The 12,701-nt window shown below is 38.6% G+C and overlaps 1 protein-coding gene and 2 long non-coding RNA genes across 10 annotated transcripts in view; 1 reads left to right on the forward strand and 2 right to left on the reverse strand.

Annotated features, from left to right (window-relative positions):
• LOC144088932 (uncharacterized) overlaps positions 1-12,701 on the reverse strand; it is a 270,343-nt gene that overhangs the window by 45,632 nt on the left and 212,010 nt on the right. The gene's annotated exons all lie outside the window — the stretch shown is intronic.
• Positions 1-12,701, forward strand: part of caskin1 (CASK interacting protein 1) — a 52,742-nt gene that overhangs the window by 29,655 nt on the left and 10,386 nt on the right. For 4 of the 7 annotated variants that reach the window (XM_077618019.1, XM_077618017.1, XM_077618018.1 and 1 more), the window contains exons 11-17: positions 1,519-1,764; positions 4,673-4,777; positions 5,424-5,542; positions 6,655-6,736; positions 8,252-8,361; positions 11,960-12,061; positions 12,207-12,345. In XM_077618019.1, the coding sequence (XP_077474145.1) occupies positions 1,519-1,764; positions 4,673-4,777; positions 5,424-5,542; positions 6,655-6,736; positions 8,252-8,361; positions 11,960-12,061; positions 12,207-12,345 (903 nt within the window). The remainder of the gene's footprint in view (positions 1-1,518; positions 1,765-4,672; positions 4,778-5,423; positions 5,543-6,654; positions 6,737-8,251; positions 8,362-11,959; positions 12,062-12,206; positions 12,346-12,701) is intronic. The other 3 variants (XM_077618021.1, XM_077618022.1, XM_077618023.1) reach the window with 3 other exon arrangements.
• LOC144087907 (uncharacterized) overlaps positions 1-12,701 on the reverse strand; it is a 44,132-nt gene that overhangs the window by 25,296 nt on the left and 6,135 nt on the right. The gene's annotated exons all lie outside the window — the stretch shown is intronic.

Below are 12,701 nucleotides of genomic sequence, written 5' to 3' on the forward strand. Positions count from 1 at the left end.
TGTTGGATTAGTGTTGGCAATAGCAAATCACAAATGAATGGTTTTAATATTTGCTCCCCAGATGAAAACTTCCATGTGAATAAATGGCAATCTGTAAACAGAGTGCACTTCGATGGTCTTTTATCTTCATCTTGTAAAGCTTCACATTTACATAGTAGAAAATCACATTTTGGCAGATGCTTTCACCCTAAAGATAAATATATAAATATTTTTTGTTTTGGTTGGAAATGGCTTACTCTAGTTATGGTAGTAGTAGTAGTTATGGTAGTTGTAGTAGTAGTAGTAGCAGTGATAGTAGTAGTAGTAGCAGTGATAGTAGTAGGAGATGTAGTTGTAGTAGGAGATGTAGTAGTAGTAGGAGATGTAGTAGTAGTAGGAGATGTAGTAGTAATAGTAGGAGATGTAGTAGTAGTAGTAGGAGATGTAGTAGCAGCAGTTGTAGTAGCAGCAGTTGTAGTAGTAGCAGTAGTAGAGAGAGACATACAGATATATACAAGATGATGTGTTGCTCAGAGCGACTATTTGGTCCTCCTAGATCTCATCTACACTTGTCTTTCTTCCTGCCTTGCCTACGGTGCACCAAAAATTCTTGGGTGCACCAATAGTTCTTATCTGCTCTAATTAACTGACCGTGTTGAGCGTCTTAAATTCTTGATTTTGCTGTTGTTATGCGTTGAAATGCAGTTAAGCCATGTAGAAGGATACTACTGAAGACATGTTGTTTTCATTGACTTGGCAAGAGTACCGACATCATCACTAGCTTCATCCCTTTCGCTAGCAAAAGTATTTTGGAGCATCATTGCCACCTACTGTTTCAGAGTCAGATGTCATTCCAAACTCGCTTTTGCGTTGTCAACTGTTATGATGGTGACGACTGGGTGGAGCACTGTGAAAAGTAACACTTTGAAAGGAGTTTTCGAAGTTTTGTGTTTTCGGGCCTCCAAACATGTAAACGTGTAACAATAGGGAAGGATTTTGCATTTTCACCTCTGTTAAGCGCTGTCTTATAACCAGAAACTAAGTGGTGCAGCTTCCTCATTGCAGTGGAGTCATAACTACTAGATGGAAATTTAAGGCACGCTTTGTACCAGACAGGGTAATAATCTGAAAGTCCTGCATATTCTCAGCTAATTTCACACAAAAGAACATAGTGTGGTGGGTCAGAAAAGCCTTACCGGCCACATTGTCAGTTTGGCTTAGTTAGGCCAAATGACTCATAGATGTGCCAAAGAACAATTTAAAATCCAGATTGTTTTGGATGAACCATTTTCTATCCATTTCACTACTTTCTTTGTTCCCCCCACTTCTCGAACATCATGTGGCTTCATGACATCCTTCCTCATTATTTTAGTCAACTTTAGCCTTCCTTGGTTATAATTTGTTCTTTTCCCCCTTTTTCTTATGTTTCTTATGTCTCTTTTTTTGTCTTTTGTTTTGTGGCTGTGGTTCACTGTTGGCTGGTTGTGTGTGTGCGTGCGTGTGTGTGTGTGTGTGTGTCGTCACGGTGCGTGTATCTAGGTTTGGCCAGCACAGTCATTTGCACTCAACAGTTTCAAAAGATACCGCTGGTTGCCCCGGCGACGGTTGCCCCTGCCAACGTGGTAGTCAACGGCAACGACACCACGTTCCATCAGATCCATATCCTGCCTCCACCGCCTCCTCCTCCACCACATTCCCATCAGCCACTGCTTCCACTTTTCACTTCCTTTGGCTATAACAGGTCGCCCGTGACAACCCCACAGGGAGACACCCCCACTGCCCCAGGTACACACCCCCTTTTCACTATTATTACTATAATTCTTATTATTAAAACTTCAAGGGATGATTTCTACTTGTCTCTTCATTTATATTTTATTGGCTCCAACACTAATGATAACTGGCTCTGGAAGACTGTAATTGGCTATAATCTCTCAGAAAGCATCCTTTAAAGTTTTCTCTTATGGTTCATTATTTATGTAAGTTTATATGTTATTCATACTGACTTGCTTTGGTATTTCTGTTAATGCTGTTTTCATTTTCCATTACTGAGGCCTACATCATTTCTTGACAAGACTAATACATACACTATTTCCCTGGTCTTCATGTAACGAAATAAAAATTCAGCATCATAGCATCATCATTGCAGGAAATGGTGTACACAAAGGACTACAATAAAATTTCACCCAAATTTTCAGAATAAAAATGCATCACGTTTTAGTGTTATTTAAAAATGAATGAATCAGTGCTATCTTAAGTCATTGTCCAATGGATTGGACGCCCATCGTTATCCACGGTAACCAATTACCGTATTTTCACGACTATAAGGCGCACTTAAAAGTCTTAAATGTTCTCCAAAATAGACAGGGCGCCTTATAATCCAGTGTGCTTTATATATGGAAAAAAAAAGTGTCATTCATTGAGGGTGCGCCTTATAATGCGGTGCGCCTTATAGTCGTGAAAATATGGTAGTTAAATCAGTACCAACACATAATTTCCATGTTTTACACAAGCTACTTTTTGTATTTGTTTTCTTATTTGCCCGTGTCTATGGTTTATTTAATTCATTTATTTATTGATGGTTATTTTAAATATTGGTATTTTGAGTTTCACCAACCACTAGGACACTACAAGCACATACACACATGCTCACACACCTTTTGAACTACTGGTTTACTGTATAGTCTCATCTCATCCCATTTTTTGAACCGCTTTATCCTCACTAGGGTCGTGGGGGGTGCTGGAGCCTAGCCCAGCTGAATAGAATTGGAGGCCAGCCAATCGCAGGGCACAAGGAGACAAACAACCATTCACTCTCACATTCATACCTAAGGGCAATTTAGTGTCCAATCAGCCTACCATGCATGTCTTTGGAATGTGGGAGGAAACCGGAGTACCCGTAGAAAACCCACACAGGCCCAGGGAGAACATGCAAACTCCACACAGGTTGACCGACCTGGATTTTAAGCCAGGTCCCCCCACAGTGAGGCCGACGCGCTAACCACTCATCCGCCGGGTTGCTTACTGTATAGTATTGACCTTTTTAAAATATACATGTATAATTAAGCAAGCAAACTGGCGTTGCCTGTACACAAAGATATTTGGAAGTGAGAACTTTGTGAAAATGTCAAGCATTATGTAAGAATGAAAATAGGGTCCACAAATGGCAAATAAATGGTTTTGTGAGTAAGATGTTCACTGTTTAAAGGGCTTTTATGCTTTAGGAGAGCATAGTTTTGGTTTCTCCAGTATGCACAGCCATGTATACAGACTAATTCTAACTTTCCTACCCCACTCCAAAAAAGTGCTTGCATTTTCAATGCTTAAATCAGTATAAATCATTGAGGTCCTTTGTTAGTTGTTGTTGTTTACTTGCGGGGTGGGAAATCACTTTAAGAAGGAGCTGTGTCATTTCCTTGAGCAAAAAGAACTTGTGCAACTTGTGTTTCTCTGGAGCACTGTTGGTCACACATTTAAACCATTTATAAGCTCTTTAGATGGTTATAATGGTTTATGACACTCTCCAAATGCACTTACAGGAGCTTCATTCTGAAAAAGTCTACATATATAATCACAAATCGGTGGCTGCATTATATATGTATGTGTATGTATACATTATGGCATGTGTATATACACAAGAAAAATCATGTTATGAATTTTTATGTACAATGGTTTTATACATGTTTTCATATATCTATATTCTGTAAATTTTTCTGTGTGTGAAAGCGTGTGTAAGAATGTGTATGAGAGTCACTTTTTCAATATATTTCGATGGAAGCGGATTCATAGTCAATGGATTCAGAGATAGAAAGGACCTTGTTCTGCTTGGTTTTGATTTAGTTCGCAAGGAAAAGAATATTAGTTCTGTTTTTGTTGTAAAACATGAACTAAATAATACATTTGTAGTAGTTCAATAACATAGTCAGCGTTAAATACTCTGCTTGAACAAAAGTTTATACTTTTCACTTTTATAACTTTTATTAATGATCATCATGCGAATGAAATAATCATTTTTCCAATTGGCCCAAATTTACAGAAAGGGGTTTATTTTGTTTGAAGTTTAGATTGCTAAATAGTATATGCGTCTGTTTCCTAAATAGTAATGATCATCATAACACCAAAATCGTTCTATTTTTCTACTTTTATTGAAACAAAATATAGCATGCTGCTGGTTGTTTTTGAGCAATGCATTCTATTATCTACATTGCAACAACACTCTAATTTGACACAATAAATTGAACTTGCTTTGATGGCAAATGAAAAAAACAACCTTTTTTGTTTTCAATCAAAAAAATTAATAATTGAATTGAGCCTTTAATAGACTAGAAATAATTAATATACTATGTATTTGCCTTTTGGGCACCCAATCCACACATTAACATAAAACAGACAACAAAACTGCACGTTCACTAAAACTCAAAAGGTGATAAGTGAAAATGTTACCCCAAAATTGACGCAAGAAGATGGATGGATAATGATACAACAACCAAGCTGATATATTTCAAAATACATAGTCAGCATGGCCTTCTGGACCTTCACCTCAGAAGCGGACCATTTTCAAAATTTAGTTCAATACTTTTACAGTCATCGGACAGTTAAAACCTAAAAGACTTCTTATAATAGCCACAATTGGAGCAATTCTCTTCGGGCTAATTCCGGCCAAGTTAGCAGCTAACGGTGGTATCCTTTGTTAAAGGTTGTCGTGGCTCAGAGGCAAGTCCTCACAGCTCCCCCACCACGTCCTGTGGGCCTCACGGAGGCTCCAACGAAGAGATCTGGGTACTGCGCAAGCCTGTGGCAGGTAACTGAGCCGCATTGCGCTGAACCCTCAAATCCTTCGAAACACTGAACCAGGCATCAAACAGTATCTGGCGCCCATTCAAAAATGGCGGCTTGTCAGGAAATAATGGATAAGGCAACAATCGGTTCAGTCGTGGTCAAAAAAAAGGATTCAACTATTGAAAGGTCATCAGATACTCTTTGACCTGAGAGAAGTCATGTCCAACAGTCTTGCCATCTGGAGTTTAGCCAAACCCGGTTACCTCTGATTTGAGACTGCAGCCTTGCTTTGTGTTTGTATGTATGGAGGTCTACAGAATGAGTAGACTCGAACAAAAATGAGGGAGTGGTGTCTAATGTGTGTCCCGTTGTTTTTACATACATAGAGAACTGTGTCTCATTTACTCCACTGTCGTCCAGTCCATTCCACATCAAGCTGCCTAGTGCATTTCAAAGGAGAGCCACCAATAATCACTTTGTCTCAGAAATCAGCTCAACCACTCAAATGTACGCGTGCTCGTCTGTACGTGTGCGTGAACGCATCCATTTTCGTGTTGCATGAATACATTTTCGCGCAAATTGTTCTGACCGCTTGCATGCATATGGACGCATTTCCGTCCCTGTGTGTCTATGTGTTGGTCTTTGTTGTTTATGTGGGTGTGTTACAGGTGGAGATCGCTGCAGTTTAGGGAGTTCTGGCAGCGTGACCAGCGTGAGGTCATCAGGCAGTGGTCAGAGTGCTGGAAGTGCTACACACATCCTCCATGCGCAAGCTGAAGGGGTTAAGGTATGACATATGTATTGAGATATCTCAATGAATATTTGAGCTGTGTCAGGACAGTTCCAGGAAAAGTTTTCATTCGTTCACTCGTTCACACGCACCATAACGTTCTTGAGTCCACAATGAAAAGCAAAAAATAAAGCTGCGTTTAGTACACTAAGAAAACTCAAGGAACGTCCTCACTAGGATCGGGGGGGGGGGGGGGGGGGGTGCTGGAGCCTATCCCAGATGACTCCAGGCCAGAGGCAGGGGACACCCTGAATCGGTGGCCAGCCGATCGTAGGGCACAAGGAGACGGACATCCATGCACACTCACACCCATACCTAGGGGCAATTTAGAGTGTCCAATCAGCCTACCATGCATGTTTTTGGAATGTGGGAGGAAACCGGAGTACCCGGAGGAAACCCACACAGTCCCGGGGAGAACATGCAAACTCTACACAGGTGGACGTGACCTGGATTTGAACCCAGGACACTAGAGCTGTGAGGCTGACGCGCTAACCACTTGGCCCAACGGGCCCCATGAAATTGATCGTGACTGTTTTAGGACTTTTCATGGCTGAAATAAGTTGCTATTTTAGTAATCAATTTATCATATTTGACATGATGAAATTTGTTATATCGAACAGATGTATTAACATCCCTAACCATGGAATATTTAAACTAATAGTTTCATGTTGTTGTTTCCAAATATTTAAGTCTGCTGAAACAAAAACAACAAAAATAACCCTGATAAGAGTGAGTCCAAATGAATCCTAATGAGGGTCTGTGAGGCTTGTACCGTGATGCATTCATTAACAGCAGGGAATGCAAAGTGGTTTGTTCTCAATACAGAGTGACACAAATGAGGTAATTACAAATTTGAATGTGGAATAACGTCATGAACATATGGACTTGGAACATCTTGGTACAATTGCAAGTAGAACAGGGCTCTGACAAAACGGATTAAATTAGTGATTAGAATATGCTCTGTGTTCATTATATACATATGTAGAGAATATACAGTATAAACTGTAATAGGAGTAAATGTTGAATTTAGATTATGTGCACACAAGTTGATTGGTGTCAATGTCTTGTCAAGCCTGACATGTTTCTATTTTTTGTTTACATTTTTACAGCTTCTAGCTACAGTCTTGTCGCAATCAACCAAAGCCAAGGAACATCTGCTAGAGCAGTCCAAATCTGTAGACCAGCCTTCAGGTAAATACAAAAGTGCAGAATGTTGATGTATTACATTTCGGCAACTTGAATACCTTAGCCCACGTGTGTGTCAAAGTGGCGGCCCGGGGGCCAAATCTGGCCCGCCGCATCATTTTGTGTGGCCCAGGAAAGTAAATTATGAGAGCCCACTTTCTGTTTTAGGATCAAATTAAAATGAAGAGTATAGATGTATATTAAATTTTCTGATTTTCCCCTTTTTAAATCAATAAATGAAAAATTTTAATCATTTTTTTCTGTTTTTAGTTCAAAAATCATTTTGTAAAATCTAAAAATATATTTAAAAAAAAAGCTAAAATAAACATTATTTTAGATCTATAAAAACTGAATATTCAGGGCTTTTAATCCAGTTCTTTTAATCCATTTATAATAAAAAAATCTAAATATTATTTCTAAAATGGTCCGGCCCACGTGAAATCGAGTTGATGTTAAAGCGGCCCGCGAACCAACCCGAGTCTGACACCCTTGCCGTAGGTGTTAGATGATGCCAAAATTGCAGTAATAAATTGTATTTAATGTTTTTTGTTAGTTTTGTAAAGAATCTGTATCTTTTTAGGCGTTCAATTTGTTAATTTGGGAAATGGGGAAGTATTGTAACATGGAAAAATTAAAGTTCTGTTGTTACTTTGCAAGAAGTTCATGCCTCTCCATAACTGTTGTCAGTTATTAACACATTTTTAAGAAAACAATTGTGTCCTATACCTAAGCAATTTGCATAACTCTATGGTTGTGTTGTTTTCTGTACCTGTAACTGTCTAAAACGAAATTTACATTTGTGATAACTCAATGTAGGTAGCAACTCAGTGTTACGTGTCCTGAATGGAGTAGAAGACAATGGCTCTATTCCATTTGAATACCAGGGCAGTCAGATTAAATGATATATGATATAATTTGCAAAGTAAAAATAAATAAATGAATATAGGTTCATTGTTTGCCTTATAAAACAGAACAATTTCTGATGCATAACACCTGTTTTCATCAGAAATATGTATGCACAGTACATTTCAAAAATATTTCTTCTGTATTAAGAACATGGAGATGAGAAGTAAAGAGATATACTACACATTCTATGTCAAAATTAGAAAATAAAATACAAAATAGAAAATAGCTTGCTAGTCTTATGTCACCAGAGAGAACAAAAATAGAGGGAGTTGTGTTGAACGGAGAACAAACAAGAAAGTGTAGAGTTACCAAAGACGGAAGAATGATATTCTGCTCTTTTAAGAAGTCACTGTGTCTTCTGTCCACACAGAGATGCAAACATAAATACCCACATCTTGGCTCCTTTTACAGACAGATGGCCGGGGCAGGGGACGTAGGAGGACTGAGTAATGGTGTTATTGGTTGACAAGGCTGAAATCTGACTGGTTACTTGTCAAACACAGAATTTGATTGGCAATTATCTCATTTAGTGAGACAAACTCATTTGTTACTTGTTGCTTCTTTCCAATGATATGGTGATATTTTGAACCCGACCAATGATATCTGTTCCACTAGGTTCTGCCAGTTCCTCTCGGACATCGAGCCTATCAGGCTGCCCTCTCCATGAAGCGCCACCTTACGACGCCACTGCGAACAGGAAAGGGGAGGCGCCGGGCGAGGGGAAGGTAGGGCAATTACAAAATTCTGATTCATTTCTCACTCTCTATCTCTCTCTCGCTCTCATCCAAACACGCACCAAAAAATAATCAAACACACCACAATTAGCAACCGGAGGACAACGTAGCTCCTCTGTCAAATTGACCTTATTAAGACAACCACATACATCAAGATGTCCCAGCGGTTTCTCTCACAACTGGCCTCATCCGTGCTGCGAGTGTTCGGATGTGGCCATGACACGGTGAGTGGGTCTGTGACATGTCAATCTGTGATTTACTGTATGCATGTGCGTGATTTTGTCCTCTCTATCTATTTTACACTCCTTTCAGTTGAAGCTTTCGTTTTTCTTTTGCAGCAATGCCCATATTTTGTATTGATCACTGAAAGGGTCACAGGTCATAGTTCAGTGTGTGTATATGTGTGTGCTGGCTTGCAGTGTGGGCAGATTAGCTCTCTACGTGAGGTATGTAAGAACAAACTGCCATTTACTGATGTCCACGGGTGAGATGACATTGAAGGTCACTTAGTGTTTTGTAATTATTTGAAGGTGGTCTGCAAGTGAGTTCTTCGGATATAATGGAACAGTCATAAACTGATGGATCATGTGTGTTGGGGTGCGTGCGTATGTGTGATCATGTCTAGTTTTTAGGACCATCTGTCTCCTGGAGAACTCTAACAATCTGGTATATTTCAATAATACTAATAATTCAGAATTACCACAAAACCAATAGGAAAGGACCTGATATCTACAGGAATTATTCAACCACGATAAAAGAGATAGATAGGTAGAGTTCATAGTATTTAACTCACTGCCTGTCATTGACAGTATACAGACAGTTATATAACAATGGCATATGGACAGCCCTTTACAGTCATTTGTGGTCTGTGTGCCACAACAAGGCCCCCCCAGAGAGAAAGTTGCTGACATGGAACCAGTGACAGTGCCCTCCTATCTTTTCTCCTGTAGAGCTCAGAGGCAGTTTTCCAATGGCTGAGTGACTTTCAGCTGCAGGTCTACGCTCCCAATTTCCTGGGTGCTGGTTATGACTTGCCCACAATTAGCCGAATGACCCCCGAGGTAAGGCAACTGGTTCTAATGGCAGTCCCAGGCTCCTTCAAGGATCACAATGATCGACCAGTTTGCACATATTTGATATGTGCTGTGCTCCTAGTTCCAATTATCCATGTAAAAACCCTCCCATGCACCAAAACCTCACATTTTACTGACTTAAATGTGCCTCTTGCCAGGACCGGCCTGATGGAATCCTTGTCATGTTGACCTCCATCTCTCTCTGACCCTTGGTTGTCACTGGCATGTTTGTCTATCCACCAAAGTATCAAAATACAGTCCGTTTCTTCCAAAGTATCAAAATACAGTCCGTTTCTTCTTATGATGTACACGCTAGGCCTCCCACCAATACCTGCATGCTAAACAGGAGAAAACCAATGTAAATTCTAGTAATAAATGCAAGGTGCATATCTGATTAGTTGAAACTATATGGATTTTCATTTTTTCCGGGGAATGCTTTGCAAAGCAGAGATCCCTGGGAATGCCCCAAAATCAGCCGAAAATGAGACAAAATCAATAGGGTGTGACCTATAAATTCCTCATAATAAACCAACAGCAACTGCCCCTGGAATGCCTCAAAATCAATAGTAAATGACTTAAAATCAGCAGGAAGTGACCCAAATTCAACAGGAAGTGTTGCCTAGCCCGTTCACATACCATCAGTATGCAGGGTTGTTCTCATTAATTGAAAGACTCTCTCACTGAAGGTTCTTTTTATGCTTGTTTCAATATTGTTGTATTGATAATGTTAAAGGTGACTAGAAGTTGTTTTATATCAGAGGTCTGTCCATATGTACAGCATATACATATATGCTTCAGCTGACATGGTGTGATGAAATGGATGGCAGTGCTGTTAGCAGTTTTAGAATCTGTTACTGTATATACAGAACATTACATAATCAAACGTGAAAAACAGGTAGAAAAATAGAGCTTGTACTGGATATGCTTTACTGAAGAGCATAGTTACAGTGATGGTTTGAAGCCATCCTATGCTTAATATATACAGTTTCGTGTTTGTGATTATTTGAGGCTGGGCTCCATTTTTGTAGATGCTGCAGGTGGAAATACATGACCTTATTTTTCTGTGGCAGAAAACCTCACTATGACAAGGTGGGCGTTTCAGTTTATAGTGCGTTTGTTTCCTTGCTGTTACAACTATACAAGGGCAGAAATACCTGGGCAGCTGTTCAAATGCAATTTGGTGAATGGAATGTATTTGATTGTATCATTATTATTTTTAACAATAGTACACTTTTTGGTTCATCCCACATGTTGCCAAGCAAAGAGGGTGAGAGGGGCACATGTTATGAAGACTATTGTTATTTAGAAAATTTAGCGAATAATCATGGATCTTATATAGTATGTCAGATAGGACCATTTGTCTGTTACTATGTTGGCGGAGCGCCATGAGAATGCTCTGATCATTCACAGATTGATGCGTCCTTTTCAGCGGCGTCTCCATGTGAGATGCAAGTGTGCATTTTTAAAAAAGAAAACCAGGAGCTCCTTTGATTGGTGGAATAGTTGAAATGAATTCAATGCCTTTTTGTCATTGTAACAGTTCAATGAGATTTAGTAAACCTTCACTATAAGGTGCAAAAAAAATAGTCATAAAAGAATTTAGTATATACAATAAAAATGAAGTGAGTTAGCAGCACATGATAGAGGTAGCTATCGTGATTAGTCTGAGTGGGAGAAAAAAAAAATCAGTACTAAGACTGAATTAAGTCTGAGAACATTACTTATTGATAAGCATCTGGCTGTGTTATGACATTTTATAGTGCAGTGACAGTTCTTAATTGAGTCTGGATTATAATGTTACTCAAACTCCAGCCGAATATGGTGGTAGGGTGTACGCTTTAACGTACCAATTTCTTGTAATTTGTTCTATTTGCCCAGCAAATTGATTGATTATAGTGCCAGCACATAATTCTTAGCCTAACTGTTTGAGTGTGAGGAAAATAATGAGACCAATTATTTTTGTTTCAATGCATTTTGCAGACTTGCGCTCTCGCCTTCCATTTATCTCGATTTTTTTCTTCTTTCCTCTCTCTTGCTTTTCAAGCTATTTTTCTGTATTTCAGGCTTGGGCAATACATTTATGTTTTGAATCATTTGTTCACTGCTGTTGTTATTGTTTTTGGCAAAAAGGAAATCTATCAATCGGTTATTCAATAGAATATTCTCTGAGAAAGATTTTGTTTCATTGTGAAGCCAAGACTTTGTATTTGTGCGATGACAAAACAAATATGGGGAAGGTGAAAGATATATAAGACAGAGGTTTTGCACTTCATTTTTGTTCAATATATTTTTTGTTAAAACTTTTATTGAGTGAGTGACTTTTTTGGGCCATATGGAAAAAAAATAAAACAAACCTATAAAAACCTGTACCCACATCGGGGATATTACATTTTTGGATTATGTGACAATAATTACATTTGGCACACGTGTAGTTTACATGACCCAAAAACATGATCTCAATAATATTTGATTTTATTTACATATGTATGTCTTACTTGAACATGTTGTGTTTTTAGGATCTGACAGCCATTGGGATAACTAAACCAGGTCACAGAAAGAAGATGACAACAGAGATTAATAAAATGAGCAGCACAGAGTGGTTGCCTGACCAAAAACCTGTGGGTGTACACATACAAACACACACACATTCACATTATAGAAATAATATAACGCAAAAATATTGCATAGTGACTGCTATATTCTAAATAAGGGGTTTCCTTTCTAAGTAGCCAGTCAGCATTTTTTCTTCTTCTGTTCCTGTAGGCCAGTCTAGGAGAGTGGTTGTGTGCTATTGGCCTAAGTCAATACCACCAGGTATTAGTACAGAATGGTTATGAAAACATCGATTTCATCACGGACATTACTTGGGAGGACCTACAGGAAATTGGTATTATCAAACTTGGTAAGATATGAAATCTTTTAAATCCACTCTAATACACAGTATGGTCACTTTGTAACATAGTCAGTATGTTGTGATTTATATGACATGTATCTATTAATATGTAAATAGTTGTAAATGGCTTTAAGTCAAATCTATTTTACTTTTATTTGCAAGTTTTGATGGAAAATTTGCTACTGCAATTCATCGCTGAAAACTCAAAATGCAGAACTTAAGTTTATAAGTAAGCAGAACTTGAGTCTAAGTGCTTATGTCATACATAGTGACAAACAGATAATGAAAACATGTAATGAAGTGTATTAGAATACTACATGAGGCAAATACAATGAAATAAATATAAATTGGACATAAATGTCAGG

The sequence above is a fragment of the Stigmatopora argus genome, chromosome 14, assembly GCF_051989625.1.
Source record: "Stigmatopora argus isolate UIUO_Sarg chromosome 14, RoL_Sarg_1.0, whole genome shotgun sequence".
Classification (NCBI taxonomy): Eukaryota; Metazoa; Chordata; class Actinopteri; order Syngnathiformes; family Syngnathidae; genus Stigmatopora; species Stigmatopora argus.